A 20,046-nucleotide genomic window follows, 5' to 3' on the forward strand; every position below is an offset into this window, starting at 1 on the left:
CCATATATCCCTCCATCTCAATTCCCTTCTCTTTCCACCCCTAAAACAGCCACAATCCCTTCTTCAATCCCCTTACCATATATCCCTTCATCTCAATTCCCTTCTCTTTCCACCCCTTAAACAGCCACAATCCCTTCTTCAATCCCCTTACCATATCCCTCTATCTCAATTCCCTTCTCTTTCCACCCCTAAAACAGCCACAATCCCTTCTTCAGTACCCCTTACCTCATACCCTAACCACACCACCCATCTCTCTCTCTCTCTCCCCCCCAATACAACAGCCTGGATGGTGTCGTCTCTCCTCTCTCACCGGGTCTCCATCCTCGCGGGGTTGTCGGGGAAGTACGACGAGACCCACCCTGGCCCTGGCGGCGCCCCCTCGCTCCGCCGCCAGACGTGCCACAGGGAGCTCGTGCTGGTGGTGGTGATGCTGGTGGCTGTGTCGGGCATGAGTCTGGGGTGCCACGTGCCGCATATGGAATGGTATGAGCAGGTGGTCAACATCACGTGGGAGAACGGCACGGTTTCCAAGTTCCCGAGCCGGCCCGCGCTGTTCCAGGTGGGTTTTGGGGCTGTTTTGTTTTCTGTTGGTGTTGGTGTTGGTGTGTTTGTGGTGTTGCTGAGTTTTGATAAAGTGTTTTTTGTTGTGGGTGTTTCGTCCTCTCCTTTCTTTCCTTCCTTCTTTCAAGTGTGTTTTGGGGCTGTTTCCCTCGCTGGGTTGGTGTTGTTGCTGTTGGTTGTGTGTGTGCATGTGTGTGTGTGTGTGTGTGTGTGTGTGTGTGTGTTGGTATAGGGTTTTGAGGTAGAGTGTTTTCACCTGTTGTGTGTTTCCTCCATCTTTCTTTCCATCTTTCCTTTTGACTTATTGTTTGTCTTCTCTTCCCATTTCATTCCTTCCTCTCGTAATTCACAACTTGCTTCACACTTCCTTCTCTTGCCTTTCTCCTTTCTTCTTTCCTAACCTAATCTTCTTCAATGTGTCTCCAATTTTTCCTTCTTATTTCCCAATCAGTAGCCACTATTTTGCAATGCTCTTTTGGACCTTCCTGTTTCTCACTACTAACTCAATACAAACATGACCTAACCTAACTCAATACAAACATGACCTAACCTAACTCAATACAAACATGACCTAACCTAACCTAACTCCATACAAACATGACCTAACCTAACTCAATACAAACATGACCTAACCTAACTCCATACAAACATGACCTAACCTAACTCAATACAAACATGACCTAACCTAACCTAACCTAACTCCATACAAACATGACCTAACCTAACTCAATACAAACATGACCTAACCTAACCTAACTCCATACAAACATGACCTAACCTAACTCAATACAAACATGACCTAACCTAACCTAACTCCATACAAACATGACCTAACCTAACTCAATACAAACATGACCTAACCTAACCTAACTCCATACAGACATGACCTAACCTAACTCAATACAAACATGACCTAACCTAACCTAACTCAATACAAACATGACCTAACCTAACCTAACCTAACTCCATACAAACATGACCTAACCTAACTCAATACAAACATGACCTAACCTAACCTAACCTAACTCAATACAAACATGACCTAACCTAACTCAATACAAACATGACCTAACCTAACCTAACTCCATACAAACATGACCTAACCTAACTCAATACAAACATGACCTAACCTAACCTAACTCCATACAGACATTACCAAACATAAATCAAAACAAACATCACCTAACCTAACCTAACTCCATACAGACATGACCTAACTCAATACAAACATGACTAACCTAACTCAATACAAACATGACTAACCTAACTCCATACAAACATGACTAACCTAACCTAACTCCATACAGACTAACCTAACTCCATACAAACATGACCTAACCTAACTCAATACAAACATGACCTAACCTAACCTAACTCAATACAAACATGACCTAACCTAACTCTATTCAAACATGACCTTACCTAACCTAACTCAATACAAACATGACCTAACCTAACCTAACTCAATACAAACATGACCTAACCTAACCTAACTCCATACAAACATGACCTAACCTAACCTAACTCAATACAAACATGACCTAACCTAACTCCATACAAACATGACCTAACCTAACTCAATACAAACATGACCTAACCTAACCTAACTCCATACAGACATGACCTAACCTAACTCAATACAAACATGACCTAACCTAACTCAATACAAACATGACCTAACCTAACTCCATACAAACATGACCTAACCTAACTCCATACAGACATGACCTAACCTAACTCCATACAAACATGACCTAACCTAACCTAACTCCATACAAACATGACCTAACCTAACTCAATACAAACATGACCTGACCTAACCTAACTCCATACAAACATGACCTAACCTAACTCAATACAAACATGACCTAACCTAACTCCATACAAACATGACCTAACCTAACCTAACTCAATACAAACATGACCTAACCTAACCTAACTCCATACAGACATGACCTAACCTAACTCAATACAAACATGACCTAACCTAACCTAACTCAATACAAACATGACCTAACCTAACCTAACTCAATACAAACATGACCTAACCTAACCTAACTCAATACAAACATGACCTAACCTAACTCAATACAAACATGACCTAACCTAACCTAACTCAATACAAACATGACCTAACCTAACTCAATACAAACATAACCTAACCTAACCTAACTCAATACAAACATGACCTAACCTAACCTAACTCCATACAGACATGACCTAACCTAACTCAATACAAACATGACCTAACCTAACTCAATACAAACATGACCTAACCTAACCTAACTCAATACAAACATGACCTAACCTAACCTAACTCAATACAAACATGACCTAACCTAACTCAATACAAACATGACCTAACCTAACCTAACTCCCATACAGACCTAACCTAACTCCATACAAACATGACCTAACCTAACCTAACTCAATACAAACATGACCTAACCTAACCTAACTCCATACAAACATGACCTAACCTAACTCAATACAAACATGACCTGACCTAACCTAACCTAACTCCATACAAACATGACCTAACCTAACTCAATACAAACATGACCTAACCTAACTCAATACAAACATGACCTAACCTAACCTAACCTAACTCCATACAAACATGACCTAACCTAACCTAACCTAACTCCATACAAACATGACCTAACCTAACTCAATACAAACATGACCTAACCTAACTCAATACAAACATGACCTAACCTAACTCAATACAAACATGACCTAACCTAACCTAACTCCATACAAACATGACCTAACCTAACTCAATACAAACATGACCTAAACCTAACTCAAAACAAACATTACCTAACCTAACTCAATACAAACATGACCTAACCTAACTAAATACAAACATGACCTAACCTAACTCCATACAAACATGACCTAACCTAACTCAATACAAACATGACCTAACCTAACCTAACTCAATACAAACATGACCTAACCTAACTCAATACAAACATGACCTAACCTAACCTAACTCCATACAAACATGACCTAACCTAACTCAATACAAACATGACCTAACCTAACCTAACTCCATACAAACATGACCTAACCTAACCTAACTCAATACAAACATGACCTGACCTAACCTAACTCAATACAAACATGACCTAACCTAACTCAATACAAACATGACCTAACCTAACCTAACTCAATACAAACATGACCTAACCTAACTCAATACAAACATGACCTAACCTAACCTAACTCAATACAAACATGACCTAACCTAACTCAAAACAAACGGCCTAACCTAACTCAATACAAACATGACCTAACCTAACTCAATACAAACATGACCTAACCTAACTCAATACAAACATGACCTAACCTAACTCAATACAAACATGACCTAACCTAACCTAACTCCATACAAACATGACCTAACCTAACCTAACTCAATACAAACATGACCTAACCTAACCTAACTCAATACAAACATGACCTAACCTAACCTAACTCAATACAAACATGACCTAACCTAACTCAATACAAACATAACCTAACCTAACCTAACTCAATACAAACATGACCTAACCTAACCTAACTCAATACAAACATGACCTAACCTAACCTAACTCAATACAAACATGACCTAACCTAACCTAACATCTGTCCCTGTGTCAATTTCTCCCTTTATTTCTTCCCCTCAGGAGCCGGCCCGTGACACAGTGGGCGTGGGGCTCCTGGTGCTGACCCTGGCCATGCTGCTGGTGGGGGAGGGCCAGAAGGTGTACCTGCTGGGCCTGCTGAGGAACCCCTTCTTCCCGGCACTCTCCCCCGGCGGCAGTGATGGTGGTGGTGGTGGTGGTGGTGGCTCCTGTCTGCATGTGTACTCCCAGCTGTTACTCATAGGTGTGTTCTCTTTCCTTCCCTCCTCCTCCTCTTCTTACCCCAGCAGCTCATTCACCACCTCCCCCAAATTCACCCCAATATGAGACAGGGTGATGGTGGGGTGACTCTCCCAAGCCGGTGTGAACTTGCCCATCCGCACCAACACCCCCCTCACCCCGCACCCCAGCGCCCTCCCCACGTCACCCTCGATGTCGTCCCCCACTATGACGGCCTGGGGTGAGAGAGAGAGAGAGAGACAGAGAGAAATGCAATTAGTATATGTTAATAGTGGGTGTGGATGTGGTTGTCATATATACTTCCCTTGATGTCCTTTCATGGATCTAAATAATAACAATAATAATTTTGATTCATCCTTTTCATCTTCCTCCTCCTCCTGTCTTTCTATCTCCCTGGCTCCTCCTCCTCTTCTTCCTCCTCCTCCTCCACCTCCTTCTATATCCCTGATTCCTCCTCCTCCTCCTCTTCTAACTACCTCATTCTCCTCCTCCTTCTCTCCTAACTCCCTCATTCTTCTCCTCTTCCTCTTATAATTCCCTCATTTCTCTTCATCCTCCTCTCTTTCCTCTCCTTCTAACTCCCTCATTCCTCCTCCTCCTCCTCCTCCTCCTCTCCTTCTAACTCTGGCTCCTCATCCTCATCTTCCTCCTCTCCTTCCTCTCCCTCTAACTCCCTCATTCCTCCTCCTCCTTCCTCTCCTTCTAACTCTGGCTCCTCATCCTCATCTTCCTCCTCTCCTTCCTCTCCCTCTAACTCCCTCATTCCTCCTCCTCCTCCTCCTTCCTCTCCTTCTAACTCGCTGCCTCCTCCTCCTCCTCTTCTACTAACGCCCTTCTTCTATCTCCTCCTCCTGCTCCTCCTCCTCACGGCTCCCTCCCCGCAGGCTGTCCCCTCCTGTCGCTGGTGTTCGTCCATCAGGCTGTGTCGGCTGAGCTGCCCCTCTTGGCTGTGGCCTTGCCTGAGACCTTTGGACACCTCCTGCTGACGGTTCCCCTCGCCAGGGTGATGCGCCAGGTGGGTGAAGGGGAAGTGATGGGTAGGAAGGGGTGAAGGATGATGGTAATTGTACAGGTCCTCGGGGAACATGCAATGGGTGAATGGATGCTATAAGAGGTGGGTGATAGGTGAAGAGGGGAGGTGATTGGTGGGTGATGGGAAGGAAGGACAAGGAAAATGTGAAGAGTATAGGCCCTGGGGGAACATACAATGGGTGAATGGATGATGGAACAGATGGATGAAGGATTGGGACTTGTGGGCGCTGGGTGGGTGATAGGTAGAGATGGGACCATTAGTGCATACCAGATGAAGGGATGAGGATGAAGGAGAAATGGAAATGGTATAATCCTTTGGGGAACACACAGTGATTGGGTCATGGAACAGGTGGGTGACTGGTGGTTATGGGTGTGTTCAGGGCTGGGCTGAGTCTCCTATACAGTCGCCCCTCAAATGGTACGGTTCCCAATAGCCCGGTTACGGTTTTATACGGATTTTCACAGAAGATTTTTTAAGGATTTTTAAATTTCCTGCTCAAAGAGATATTTAAAAACCCTTAAAAATCTTCTTAGAAAATCCACATCAAACCAAAACCGATCTATTGGAAACTGTACTATTTGAGGGATGACTGTAATAATAAAAAATAAGAATAATAATAATAAGAAGAATGATATCTCTCCCTCTATAGATCTGGCAGTTCCCGCAAGCGTCCTTTCTTCAACTCTCCATATATTACATCCTGGACGTGGTGTGGCGGCGGGGGGGCGTGTCCTCCGGGGGGCCTCTGGGGGCGTGGGCGGCCATCTCCCCGGCGGTGCGCATGCTCATCCTCAGCGTGGCGCACCTCTGGGGGGCGCGTGTGCTGCACCGCCTCTCCACGGTGCTGCTGTTCCTCATGACGCCATTCACGGAGAAGAAGCACAAGAACTCGGTCAACTTCTTCCTGCTGGGTGAGTCTTTTTTTTTTGTTGTTGTTGTTTTGGTTTGTTTTTGTTTTTGTTCGTTTATTTTTTCTTCTTTTCATCCTGTCTTCTACCTTCTTCCTTCAGGGTGAGTTGGTGTTGTTTATTTTTTATTTATTTTTATTTTTGTTCTTGTGTTTTGTTTTGTTTCATTATTTTTATTTGTTTTGTTTATTTATTTTTATTTTCTTCTCGTCATTCTATCTTCCTCTACCTACTATCTTCTTGTTATTCTTCTTCTTCGGAAACACAAGACTTGGTGAACTACTTCCTCCTCTTCCTCCTCTTTTTCTTCTTGAGTGCACTGAGGAACATTCAGTCACCTTCTTCCTCCTCTTCCTCTTCCTTGGGGGCTTCGTGGTGCAGTGGTTAGCACACTCGGCTCACAACCGAGAGAGCTCAGGTTCGATTCCCGGGTGGAGTGGAAAAATTTGGGCGGCTTTTCCGATACCCTACGCCCCTGTCCACCCAGCAGTGCATGGGTACCAGGTATTAATTGGGGGTTGTGTCCTGTCTCCTGAGATCTGTTCCCTTCTCCTATAATTCCTTCCCCTTCTGTATCTCTCCGGCATATGACCTCAGATGTTGCGCCGACTAAACGAAACTTTCCAACTTTTCTTCTTCTTCCTCTTTTTATTCTTCAATGCCTGAAAGAGACACAATAACTTGGTGAACTAATTCCTTCTTAGTGGGGTGACTGTTTTCTCCTTCTGTTTATGCTTTCACAAGAGGCTAAAAAGCTCTCTCAACTTTTTTCTTCTTAATGTGTTCTTAGTTTACAACACGACAGGGCTGGTCTGTCTGAATGAGGCGGCAGCATCCTCAACCTCCCTGAGCTGCTCCTCTTTTTTTCACTCCTTCCTGTTCATGCTTCTCTCTTTATGGGTAATCGAGGAATTCATCAGTCCCCTTCTCCTATAATTCCTTCCCCTCCTGTCTCTCTCCGGCATATGACCACAAATGTTGCGCCGACTAAACGAAACTTTCCAACTTTCCCTCAGAACATAGGGTCTGCAAGAGGCTGGTAGACCTAGCCCCTATACAAGGCAACTCATGTGAACCTAGCCGCACCTAACCTCACTATCCATGAGCTTATCTAGCCTCTTCTTGAATCCCCAGCAAGCCTTCAGTGCACCAGAAATCAAATTAAGAAGTCCTGTGCTAAGACAACACTCAGGAAAATACGCAAGTTCGAAAAACACTCACCCAGTCTCCTTACCACCTCAGGCTTCAACCTGGCGCTGTCCCCGGTCCTTCTGGCGCTGGTCATCGTCTCTGCCATGCTGTGTGCCCCCCTCCTGCCGGTCTTTACGCTGCCGGTGTTCCTGCTGGGGTTCCCGAGGCCCCTCAGGTTCTGGTCGTACCCGGTGGGCCGCGCGTCCAACTCCTGTGAGGACTCTGTGTACTACCAGCAGCTGACGCCACATGTGATGCTGGCGCTCCACGCTCACCTGCAGGCCGGCGCGCTGGGTGGGTGTTGTTACTGTTATTGTTATTGTTATGCTTCATCTTTATTGGTGTAGTTATATTTTTCTTTGTCTTGTTATTTTGCTTTTCTTCATTTTCCTCTTCTTCTTCCTTTTCTTCCTCTTCATCGTTGACATTTTCTTCATCTTCTTGCTCTTGTTCTTCTTCTTTTTCTTCTTTTTTGTTGTCATCATCTTCTTCTTCTGTCTTCTTTATTGTTACCTTCTTCTTCTTCTACTTTTCTTCTTCATCTCATCAAGAACATAAGCAGTCTGCAAGGGTCAGTAGGTCTATACAAGGCAGCTCCTGTGATCCTAACCCCACCTAACCTTACTATCCATGCATTGATCAAACCTCTTCTTGAATGAGTCCACCATCCTTCGTCTGTATCTCCTCCTGCCTATAACTTGACCTCTTTCAAGACGAGTGTATCGGGACACCTCTCTGCCCGAAATTGACCTCTCTTTTGGCCGCTCTGTACAATCTTCTGTTGTGGGAGCGGCAAGTAGCGGGCTTTTTTTTCTCTCTACATTCTTTTTTGTTGCCCGTGAGCTGTCTCCTTTGTTGTAAAAAAATAAAATAAATAAAAATACTAGCACTCACTCCATCGCCTCCCCTCCGCAGGCATGACGGAGCCCGGGGAACACTTTCTGCTGCGCTGGGAGGACAGGTTCATCTGGGTACAGGTAAGAGACTCCTGGAGCCTTATACCACATATCTCATACCCTACACCTAATACCTTATACCTCATCCCTCATACCTTATATCTTGTACCTCATACCTCATACCTAGTACCTAATACCTTGTCTCTTATACCTCATCCCTTGCACCTTATATCTAATACCTCTTACCTTATACCTCGCTGGTCTGTTGTTGGGTCAGGGAGGTGAGAAGATGGCGCCACTATAAACACTTGCCTGCTCCATGACGGGCTGGGGCCAACTACCATCCAGGCCCCTCAAGCAAGCCTACCAGCACTATAGGCATAGACGTAAAAAAAATAAAGAATAAAAAATGTTTTCTTTCCGTGGTATTATGGTTTTATTATTTCCAAAGTATTATTTCTGTGGTACTGTCAAGGCTTTGTAGGTAAGGGAAGGATTCAGTGAGAGAGATTAATGGAGGGTTAAGAGTTATATTTTTGGTCATGCTTCAGAATGACAACACAACACTTATCACCATCTTTTCTTCCCTCCTGTACATCCTTGAGTCTGGGTTCACCTACCTACTGAGCTCTCAAAGTCATCCAGTACAGTGTTATTTTACTAGAATGGTCTTGGTAACAGTTTAAAATCCTCCCTAACTGTTACATAAGGAAAACAATAGCAACCATCTTTTCTTCCCTCCTGTACATCCTTGAGTCTGGGTTCACCTACCTACTGAGCTCTCAAAGTCGTCCAGTACAGTTTTATTTTTCTAGAATGGCCTTGGTAACAGTTTTAATATCCTCCCTGAGTGTTACGTAAGGAAAACAATAGCAACCTTCTTTTCTTCCCTCAGTCAGATCCTTGAGTCCGGCTTCACCTACCTACTGAGCTCTCAAAGTCGTCCAGTACAGTTTTATTTGACTAGACTGGCCTTGGTTACAGTTTAAAATCCTCCCTAACTGTTACATAAGGAAAACAATAGCAACCATCTTTTCTTCCCTCAGTCAGATCCTTGAGTCTGGGTTCACCTACCTACTGAGCTCTCAAAATCGTCCAGTGCAGTTTTATTTTACTAGAATGGCCTTGGTTACAGTTTAAAATCCTCCCTAACTGTTACATAAGGAAAACAGTAGCAACCATCTTTTCTTCCCTCCTGTACATCCTTGAGTCTGGGTTCACCTACCTACTGAGCTCTCAAAGTCGTCCAGTACAGTTTTATTTTACTAGGATGGCCTTGGTAACAGTTTAAAATCCTCCCTAACTGTTACATAAGGAAAACAATAGCAACCTTCTTTTCTTCCCTCAGTCAGATCCTTGAGTCTGGGTTCACCTACCTACTGAGCTCTCAAAGTCGTCCAGTACAGTTTTATTTTACTAGAATGGTCTTGGTAACAGTTTAAAATCCTCCATAACTGTTACATAAGAAAAACAATAGCAACCTTCTTTTCTTCCCTCAGTCAGATCCTTGAGTCTGGGTTCACCTACCTACTGAGCTCTCAAAGTCGTCCAGTACAGTTTTATTTTACTAGAATGGCCTTGGTAACAGTTTAAAATCCTCCCTAACTGTTACATAAGGAAAACAATAGCAACCATCTTTTCTTCCCTCAGTCAGATCCTTGAGTCTGGGTTCACCTACCTACTGAGCTCTCAAAGTCGTCCAGTACAGTTTTATTTTACTAGAATGGCCTTGGTAACAGTTTAAAATCCTCCCTAACTGTTGCATAAGGAAAACAATAGCAACCATCTTTTCTTCCCTCAGTCAGATCCTTGAGTCTGGGTTCACCTACCTACTGAGCTCTCAAAGTCGTCCAGTACAGTTTTATTTTACTAGAATGGTCTTGGTAACAGTTTAAAATCCTCCATAACTGTTACATAAGAAAAACAATAGCAACCTTCTTTTCTTCCCTCAGTCAGATCCTTGAGTCTGGGTTCACCTACCTACTGAGCTCTCAAAGTCGTCCAGTACAGTTTTATTTTACTAGAATGGCCTTGGTTACAGTTTAATATCCTCCCTAACTGTTACATAAGGAAAACAATAGCAACCTTCTTTTCTTCCCTCAGTCAGATCCTTGAGTCCAGCTTCACCTACCTACTGAGCTCTCAAAGTCGTCCAGTACAGTTTTATTTTACTAGAATGGTCTTGGTAACAGTTTAAAATCCTCCCTAACTGTTACATAATGAAAACAATAGCAACCATCTTTTCTTCCCTCAGTCAGATCCTTGAGTCCAGCTTCACCTACCTACTCTCTCAAAGTCTTCCAGTACAGTTTTATTTTACTAGAATGGCCTTGGTAACAGTTTAAAATCCTCCCTGACTGTTACATAATGAAAACAATAGCAACCATCTTTTCTTCCCTCAGTCAGATCCTTGAGTCCAGCTTCACCTACCTACTCTCTCAAAGTCTTCCAGTACAGTTTTATTTTACTAGAATGGCCTTGGTAACAGTTTAAAATCCTCCCTAACTGTTACATAAGGAAAACAATAGCAACATTCTCTTTTCCCCTCCTGCACATCCTTGAGTCCAGCTTCACCTACATACTGAGCTCTCAAAGTCGTCCAGTACAGTTTTATTTTACTAGGATGGCCTTGGTAACAGTTTAAAATCCTCCCTAACTGTTACATAAGGAAAACAATAGCAACCTTCTTTTCTTCCCTCAGTCAGATCCTTGAGTCTGGGTTCACCTACCTACTGAGCTCTCAAAGTCATCCAGTACAGTTTTATTTTACTATAGTATCCCCAATCTATCGAGTCCATCCTGGCGGTGCCCTTTTCGGGGCTTTCCCTTTTGCGGCGATGCCAAGTGTACAAGCAGCAATTATTGTCTTATTGTTAGATTAACGTGAAATGAAACTTCATAATAGTGCACTTATATAAATTTATAATGAGGATGTATAGGGGGCTTTGAATATTGTTCTAGTGGAATGATGACAATGACTTTGTATAAATACCACAAAATGTGGTAGATGTGTTTTGCAGTGCTGCCGTTTTTTGAGGCTGGGTCATGGGTACATTGACCGCTTTAATCCGCAGGTAAACGAGAGGTCAGTTCTCATGATAACACACACACACACACACACACACACACACACACACACACACACACACACACACACAGAGAGAGAGAGAGAGAGAGAGAGAGAGAGAGAGAGAATACTCTTCATTTGTATGGTTTGAATCATTCTTTTGTCGATTTATGTATTTATGTATATATGCATGTATCTGTGTGTGTGTGTGTGTGTGTGTGTGTGTGTGTGTGTGTGTGTGTGTGTGTGTGTGTGTGTGTGTGAAGGGAGAGGAGAAAAAAAACATGTAACAAGGAAGGAATTCATGTCTGAATGAGGAGGAGGAGGAAGTAATGAGGAAAAGGGTGGGAGAAACAGAAAGATTAAAGGAGAGAGAGAGAGAGAGAGAGAGAGAGAGAGAGAGAGAGAGAGAGAGAGAGAGAGAGAGAGAGAGAGAGAGAGAGAGGGTGGGGCTGTCAGGAGAGAGAGGGAAAGGGAGAAAGGACAAAATTTCCCACTTCCGTACTAAGCCTTTAATTGCTGGTAGTAGACTTGGCATCGCCGCAAAAGGGAAAACCCCACCTCGGGGCACCGCCAGGATGGACTCGATAGTTTGGGGATACTATAGAATGGCCTTGGTAACAGTTTAATATCCTCCCTAACTGTTACGTAAGGAAAACAATAGCAACCATCTTTTCTTCCCTCAGTCAGATCCTTGAGTCTGGGTTCACCTACCTACTGAGCTCTCAAAGTCGTCCAGTACAGTTTTATTTTACTAGAATGGCCTTGGTAACAGTTTAAAATCCTCCCTAACTGTTACATAAGGAAAACAATAGCAACCTTCTTTTTCCTTTGGGGGTTTTGTGGTGCAGTGGTTAGCACACTCGGCTCACAACCAAGAGAGCCTGGGTTTGATTCCCGGGCGGAGTGGAAAAATTTGGGCGGCTTTTCCAATACCCTACGCCCCTCTCCACCCAACAGTGAATGGGTACCAGGTATTAATCGGGGGTTGTGTCCTGTCTCCTGGGATCTGTTTCCTTCTCCTATAATTCCTTCCCCTTCTGTCTCTCTCCGGTATATGACCACAGATGTTACGCCAACTAAACGAAACTTTCCAATGTTTCCTCTTTTTCCCTCCTGCAGATCCTTGAGTCCAGCTTCACCCACTTACTCATCCGTCAAAATCTCTAATACACTTTTTTTTTGTTATCGGTAAATCTCTCAAACCATACATCACTTCCATAATTACAACAACAGCAATAACTCTCATAACCTTCTCTTTTTCCCTCCGTCAGATCCTTGAGTCCGGGTTCACCTACTTACTCATCTGTCAAAATCTCTAATACACTTTTTTTTGTTATCGGTAAATCTTTCAAACCATACATGACCCTTCCATAATTACAACAATAACTCTCATAACTTTCTCTTTTTCCCTCCGTCAGATCCTTGAGTCCGGGTTCACCTACCACTACTACAGCGTCAAGGGCTTGGAGCTTCAGGAGACCAGTTGCCACACTGCCGAGGCCTCACGCGTCGACGCAAACTTCAGCCGCGCCTTCGACCTCCCAGAGAGCAGCAGCAGCAAGGGGAAGGTGTTTGCAGCGCTCATCAACCGCCAAGCCTTCCACACCCTCACCCCCCTCACCCGGTTCTCCGTCCCGGGGTACTCCGACACCCGTAACGTCCTGACGGGTGTTCTCGACTCACCCGACACACTGGGGATGGTCCGTGACTACTTCCTGAAGGCGCTTATCTACATACTAGTTGACCATGCTGTCTCTAGGGCCATCGGGCGACCTCAAGGCCCCCAACCAGCGCCTCACAGCCGTCCCGTCACCACGAGTAAGAGCCAGGGGCATTTGAGGAACCTCCCGCGAGTGCCGAGAGGAAAAACGTCGCTACCGGACAGCCCATCGCCGGTTGTGTCCGATCAAGAGAGCCCGGTTACGTCGCTTGGCGGTAGACGGTTCTCGCACTCATCCTGGCAGAGCGGGAGGGGTAGTCGGGTGGCCTGGGCGGGGGAGCAGACCGGGATACCCATCGTGCGGACTGGGGACACACCACCGCCACCACCAGTGAACTGGGAGGAGGAGGATGACGAGATTGACAGAAGAGAACGGAGGAGGAGCCACTCGTCATCGCATATCCGTGGTCTTGTCTCGGCAGGCTCCCCGGACGTCACTACCCCCGGCAGCTTCATCCCGGGGCGCATGTACGACTCAGACTCCGATGATGGCAGCTCCCCGCACCACAACGCACGCCGCACAAACAGACACACACACACGTACGCCCAAACCACATCATCGAGAGTCGTTAATTTGCGAGTGGTGGCACGGGGAGGGGGTGGAGGTGGTGTGCGGCCCTCCTCGCCTATATACGAGAGCCCCCTCAGCGCGGCACTGGCACCCGCAGCGGACTGGATGGCCGACTCGCCGATCGAAACGGAATCTCTCGAGGAAGCGCAGGACGCATTCCCGCACGCCTGGTTCAAGTTTCTCCTCAGCACGTTCGGACATGTTTACCTCCAGCGCCTTGACACTCCCCCCCTGCCCACCCAGACGGCCCCCCCCAGCACGTCCTCCTCCTCCAGCTCCTCCTCTTCGGGGGCGTCCAGCGAACCCGCCAGCACCCACCAGCCTGGGAGTAAGGGGGGCCAGGGCGGGACACAGGGCGGGCAGGGGGACAATGTGATACAGAGAATGCAGTATGACGAGACGCTGGAGGACGCCTACAGGTAATGATAGACTCACAGCGCCTTTACTAACCTGAGCCTACTAATCTTACATCCTCCCTCCTCCTTCTCTCTTTCCTCCCTTCCCTCCACCATTCCCCTCTCTCTCTTTGGTTCTCTCCCTTCCCTTCCATTTCTCTTCCATCCTTCCACCACACAAGACATTAACACAAGTCCAGCACATGATCAGGCCAGGGTGAATTATAGACATTATGTATTATTAACCCAAGTCCTTCTCTAACTCTTTACCAATATAGGAAACAGTCTAACTCACTAACACAAAACCTTAACGCAAGTCCAGCACATGATCAGGCCGGGGTGAATTATAGACATTATGTATTATTAACCCAAGTCCTTCTCTAACTCTTTACCAATATAGGAAACAGTCTAACTCACTAACACAAAACCTTAACGCAAGTCCAGTACATGATCAGGCCGGGGTGAACTACAGTGCCTTAACTAACCCAAGCTCTTCCTCTCTCTGTCCTGCGCAGGCTGCTCATCGGGACCTGCCACCTCATCCTGCTGGGCCCAGACGACCTGCCGCCCTCGCCCTCGCAGGTGTACAAGACCTTCAGCGGGGAGGTGCCCTGGTCACCGCACCTGGACTGGCTCGTCAGTAAGCCCGTCCTCTACAACCTGGTGCTCATGGCCTACAGGTGAGGTGGAGAGACTTGTTACCTGGGGAGAGTTTTTTTTGGGGGGGGGCATCTCTGTTTTTCTTGCTATTTTCTTACTTTTATTTATTTATTTTTAGCATATTCATTTTTTTTCTTGTGCATCTGTTGTTGTTTTTTCCACACTTTCTTTTTTATTTATTTATTTTGCACATATTCTTTTTTTTCTTATCTTTTCTGCATATTCTATTATTTTTTTGTGTCTGTGTCCATTTTCTATTTTTATTTTATGTTTTGTTCATTTTCTGTTATTATTTTCCATTTTTGTTGCATTTAAATGTTCAGAGAGAGTAACATATCATCCCTCACCGCCAGGATCGGGGTGAAGCTCTCCCTGGACCACACGCTCATCGGGGGCATCACCGGGTGGGCCGAGCTGCACTCCCACATGGAGGACTACACCCGGAACTGGTACCTGGGCCCAGACGTGAGGGTGCCGGAGCCCTCCCCCAACGCCCCCCGCACCCCCCAGGGCCTCCACGGCAAGGCGCTGGAGTACAAGGAGAGTGGCCTGTGGGGTCCCCAGAGCTGGACGGAGGCGGTGAGCATGGAGGTGCCCAATCTCTTCGCGCTGGGCCATAACGCAGTCAAGGTGAGATATGGGGTTTGATGCACTGTTTTGGGGACTTGTTTCTGAATCTGTTCTTTCGGTGAAGGTGTTTAGGTCGAATTTGTTTGTTGTGAATATATAAGCATGTGACTTAAATTCTGTTCTCTTGAAGGTGAAAGACACAGGGTTTGTTGTTGTTTCTGGTGAGGCTGAGAGCTTTGGTCATTGTATAGAGAAAAAGTCTGTCTCCCCTCCTCCCTTCCCCCGTACCTTCCCCCCTCCCTCCTCACCTCCCCTTGTCACCCCCCCAGGGCGTGTACACCTCTCACCTCCTGACGCTGGGTGAGGCTGAGGTGCGCGTGGGGCGGCTGGGCGGGGAGACGGTGCGGGCGCTGTGGGCGTCGCTGGTGGCCGAGCTGCTTTACCTCACCAACGACGATGACGAACGATACTCCATACAGGTGAGGGGGAGGGGAGGGGGAGGGGGAAGGAGAGAAAGGGAGGGTAGGAGAGAGGGAGAGAGTGCTATTTTGTGGAGGTAAAAGTGTGTGTGAGAGAGAGATTTTTATGTTATTGTTGTTGTTTTTGTTATGTGTTATGTTGTTTTTGTTGATTTTCTTTTTCTTACTCTTTCTCATTATTATTATTAATATTATTATTTTTATTATTATTATTATTATTATTATTATTATTATTATTATTATTATTATTATTATTATTATTATTATTATTAGAACCCGATGAACAGAAATTGAACTTAACAAATGGAGTGAAAGAATCGATAGTAGTAGTAGTAGTAGTAATAGTAGTAGTAGTAGTAGTAGTAGTAGTAGTAGTAGTAGTAGTATATTTATTTTCCTAACTTATATTTTTAAGTCTTTATATTGAGAAAAAAGTTAACTGTAGAAGGTTTTTAAATTTGTTTCTTCAAAAGTGTTTAGAAAATAATATGTTATGGTTCTCCTGATCCTTATTGGTTGTGTCTTCCTCCTCCTCCTTGTCCTTCCTCTCCTCCTCCTCCTCCTCCTCCTCCTCCTCCTCCTCCTCCAAACCACTTCTTCCTCCTTCATTTCTCCTCTCTGTTACTCTTTTTCTTCCTTCACTCCTTTTCCATTTCTCCTCTACTCCTCTACTCCTCCTCTTCCTCCTCCTCCTCCTCCTCCAAACCACTTCTTCCTCCTTCATTTCTCCTCTCTTACTCTTTTTCTTCCTTCACTCCTTTTCCATTTCTCCTCTACTCCTTCTCTTCCTTCTACATTCCTTCTCCTCTCTACTCCTATCCTCCTCCTCCTCCTCCTCCTCCTCCTCCTCCTCCTCCTCCTTCTCCTCCTCCTCCTCCTCCTCCTCCTCCTCATCCTCCTCATCCTTCTCCACTTTCCTCTTCTTCCTCTTTTACTTCTTACTCTTCATCTAAACTTTGTCCTCCTTTACTCTTCCTCTCTTCCATTACCTCATCTTCCCCCTCTTCCATTCCTCCTCCTCTCCATCACTTCCTCCTCCATTCCTCCTCCTCCTCCACCACCACCGCCCCGGCCCCAGGCTCACCCCGGGCTGCTGCGTAACCTGACCATCCAAGCTGCGGATCCCCCCCTCGGCTACCCCATCTTCTCCAGCCCCCCCCTCCGCCTGGCGACCACCTGGCTCAGCGCCACCTACCGGCAGCTGCACCACGACCAAGAGAAGGAGCACCAACAGAAGTAGTAGTAGTGGTAGTAGTAGTAGTTTGGGTGTTAGTGGTGGGTAGTTTTGTGAGCCTGGTGATGGCTTGGCAAGGCTTCTTTAGCGTGAACTTGTTAAAACACTCGTGAGAACCCGACTCATCTCCTTTGTGGCCTTGGGAAATGGGTGTTGTGAGAGCTGAAAGTGTCTGAGCTAAGCCGGCCCTGGAGTGGTTTGTCGTATAAGCCATTTTACTCCAAATTTCCCTTCAGAATCAATAGACCAAAACTGTCCTTTTTTATCCCTTTCTATATATTTCTTAGTTCTTACTGTATGTCCATGGACTGTTTTACGAGCCCAGTGGTGGCTTGGCAAGGCTTCTGCTGCACCGTGAATGTGATAGAATGCCCATGTGAACCAGACTTGTATATGTGGCCTTGGTTAACTGTGAGAGCCGGAAGGATCTGTGGGGATGGTGATACAAGGTTGGGGTCAGGCCATACAAGAGGGAGCTGGTCTCTTCTTCGTCTGCCTGGGTAATGCTCATAGGAGGGTTAAGATGTAAGGGTTTGTTGTTTTTAGCTGCTTCATCAGTGTTGTGTTGTGTGTCACAGGAATGGCCAAGGAAGGAGAGCTTGTAATAGGGGTGAAAATATATGTTTAATTCTATTCAAATTTTCACACGAATTCTTGTGCTCTCTTTCTAACCCATTCATATATTTATTACCACAAATATTTATTTATTTATTACAACCGATATTTATTCATTTATTCACATAGACTTGATATCCTTTTGTGCTCAACCTCACTGTGTATTTTGTTGCCAGATGAACAATGACGAGATTATCTTTACTATGTTGTATTTCCTTCCCTAAACTCTCTATACTCTTCTTCTGTAAGGATATTTTCATGCAGTTATTGTTACTATTTATGATATTGCTTTTTATTACTTATTTACTACTGTTACTATCTTATTATTTGTGTTGTGTGTCAAAATGTTTTAGAATGAGGAATTAGCGACTTTTTTCTTCTTTTTTATAAAGGGAAAAGGTACAATTATATGCCTCTGTATCCATAAGAAGGAGAGATTTAAAACACACACACACACACACACACACACTTTTTTTTTTTACAGCAAGGAGACAGCTCAAGGGCACACAAAAAAGGAAACAATAATAAAAAAAAGCCCGCTACTCGCTGCTCATAAAAAGAATCGAAGGTGGTGGCCGAAAGAGGGGTCAATTACGGGAGTATGAATCATTGAGTTTTCGGTAATTATCAGTCGCCTGCAGTGATGTGTTAACTATGGGAATTTGTTTGCGATTATCTATTTTAACACCGAGTAGAATAAGTCCGCTAGTTTGTACCCATAATGAAGAGGAGAGCTTGTTTCGTCAGTGTTCAGTTTTCGGTAATCATCAGTCGCCTGCAGTGATGTGTTAACTATGGGAATTCGTTTGCGATTATCTACTTTAACACCGAGTAGAATAAGTCCGCTAGTTTGTAGACATAATGAAGAGGAGAGCTTGTTTTGTCAGTATTGAGTTTTCGGTAATCATCAGTCGCCTGCAGTGATGTGTTAACTATGGGAATTCGTTTGCGATTATCTACTTTAACACCGAGTAGAATAAGTCCGCTAGTTTGTACCCATAATGAAGAGGAGAGCTTGTTTCGTCAGTATTGAGTTTTCGGTAATTTTCAGTCGCCTGCAGTTATGTGTTAACTATGGGAATTCGTTTGCGATTATCTACTTTAACACCGAGTAGAATAAGTCCGCTAGTTTGTACCCATAATGAAGAGGAGAGCTTGTTTCGTCAGTATTGAGTTTTCGGTAATTTTCAGTCGCCTGCAGTTATGTGTTAACTATGGGAATTCGTTTGCGATTATCTACTTTAACACCGAGTAGAATAAGTCCGCTAGTTTGTAGACATAATGAAGAGGAGAGCTTGTTTCGTCAGTATTGAGTTTTCGGTAATTTTCAGTCGCCTGCAGTTATGTGTTAACTATGGGAATTCGTTTGCGATTATCTACTTTAACACCGAGTAGAATAAGTCCGCTAGTTTGTAGACATAATGAAGAGGAGAGCTTGTTTCGTCAGTGTTCAGTTTTCGGTAATCATCAGTCGCCTGCAGTTATGTGTTAACTATGGGAATTCGTTTGCGATTATCTACTTTAACACCGAGTAGAATAAGTCCGCTAGTTTGTACCCATAATGAAGAGGAGCTTGTTGCGTCAGTGTTCAGTTTTCGGTAATCATCAATCGCTTGTAGTACCGTGTTGACGAAGGAATTCATTTGTGATTTTTTTTTTCTAACACTTCCATTTGTTGTACGTACGGTTTTCTTTGTTCATCAGTTTACACGCGTGCTAATTCATTCTGCTTGCCGTCCGTTACAGTGTCTCGTTCACTATAGTCTGGTCACTTAACCTGGTAGCAGCGGGGATCATGTTTCTTAATGGTCCCTCTAAGCGAGAAAAATGAGAAAAAATCACCCCTCACACAAACCATTTCATAATATATATCGAAGCATTTGTGATCAGATTATGTATCATCTATTTTGGGGGGTTTATATCATGGCACAAATTTGGCCCGTTGCTGCTACATGGTAAAGCCACAAATTTGGCCCGTCGCTGCCACACGGTAAAGCCACAAATTTGGCCCGTCGCTGCCACATGGTAAAGCCACAAATTTGGCCCGTCACTGCTGCATGGTAAAGCCACAAATTTGGCCCATCGCTGCTACACGGTAAAGCCACAGATTTGGCCCATCGCTGCTACACGGTAAAGCCACAGATTTGGCCCGTCGCTGCTACACAGTAAAGCCACAAATTTGGCCCGTTGCTGCTACTGGGTTAAGTCTGCCCCAAGCTGACAACATAAACTTAAGCATGTTTGTAAGCACAGTGCAGATTAACAGAA

General features: G+C 44.8%; 1 protein-coding gene across 1 annotated transcript in view; it reads left to right on the top strand.

Annotated features, from left to right (window-relative positions):
* LOC127009708 (pecanex-like protein 4) overlaps positions 1-19,039 on the top strand; it is a 26,218-nt gene extending 7,179 nt beyond the window's left edge. Inside the window, exons 8-18 of the mRNA XM_050883052.1 lie at positions 282-559; positions 4,239-4,440; positions 5,321-5,451; positions 6,119-6,380; positions 7,620-7,862; positions 8,484-8,545; positions 12,953-14,244; positions 14,736-14,900; positions 15,234-15,510; positions 15,780-15,929; positions 17,008-19,039. Coding sequence (XP_050739009.1) covers positions 282-559; positions 4,239-4,440; positions 5,321-5,451; positions 6,119-6,380; positions 7,620-7,862; positions 8,484-8,545; positions 12,953-14,244; positions 14,736-14,900; positions 15,234-15,510; positions 15,780-15,929; positions 17,008-17,169 — 3,224 coding nt within the window. The 3' untranslated portion in view covers positions 17,170-19,039. The remainder of the gene's footprint in view (positions 1-281; positions 560-4,238; positions 4,441-5,320; positions 5,452-6,118; positions 6,381-7,619; positions 7,863-8,483; positions 8,546-12,952; positions 14,245-14,735; positions 14,901-15,233; positions 15,511-15,779; positions 15,930-17,007) is intronic.
* Positions 19,040-20,046: the final 1,007 nt, after the last annotated feature.

Source organism: Eriocheir sinensis, chromosome 41 (genome assembly GCF_024679095.1).
Source record: "Eriocheir sinensis breed Jianghai 21 chromosome 41, ASM2467909v1, whole genome shotgun sequence".
NCBI classification, from domain to species: Eukaryota; Metazoa; Arthropoda; class Malacostraca; order Decapoda; family Varunidae; genus Eriocheir; species Eriocheir sinensis.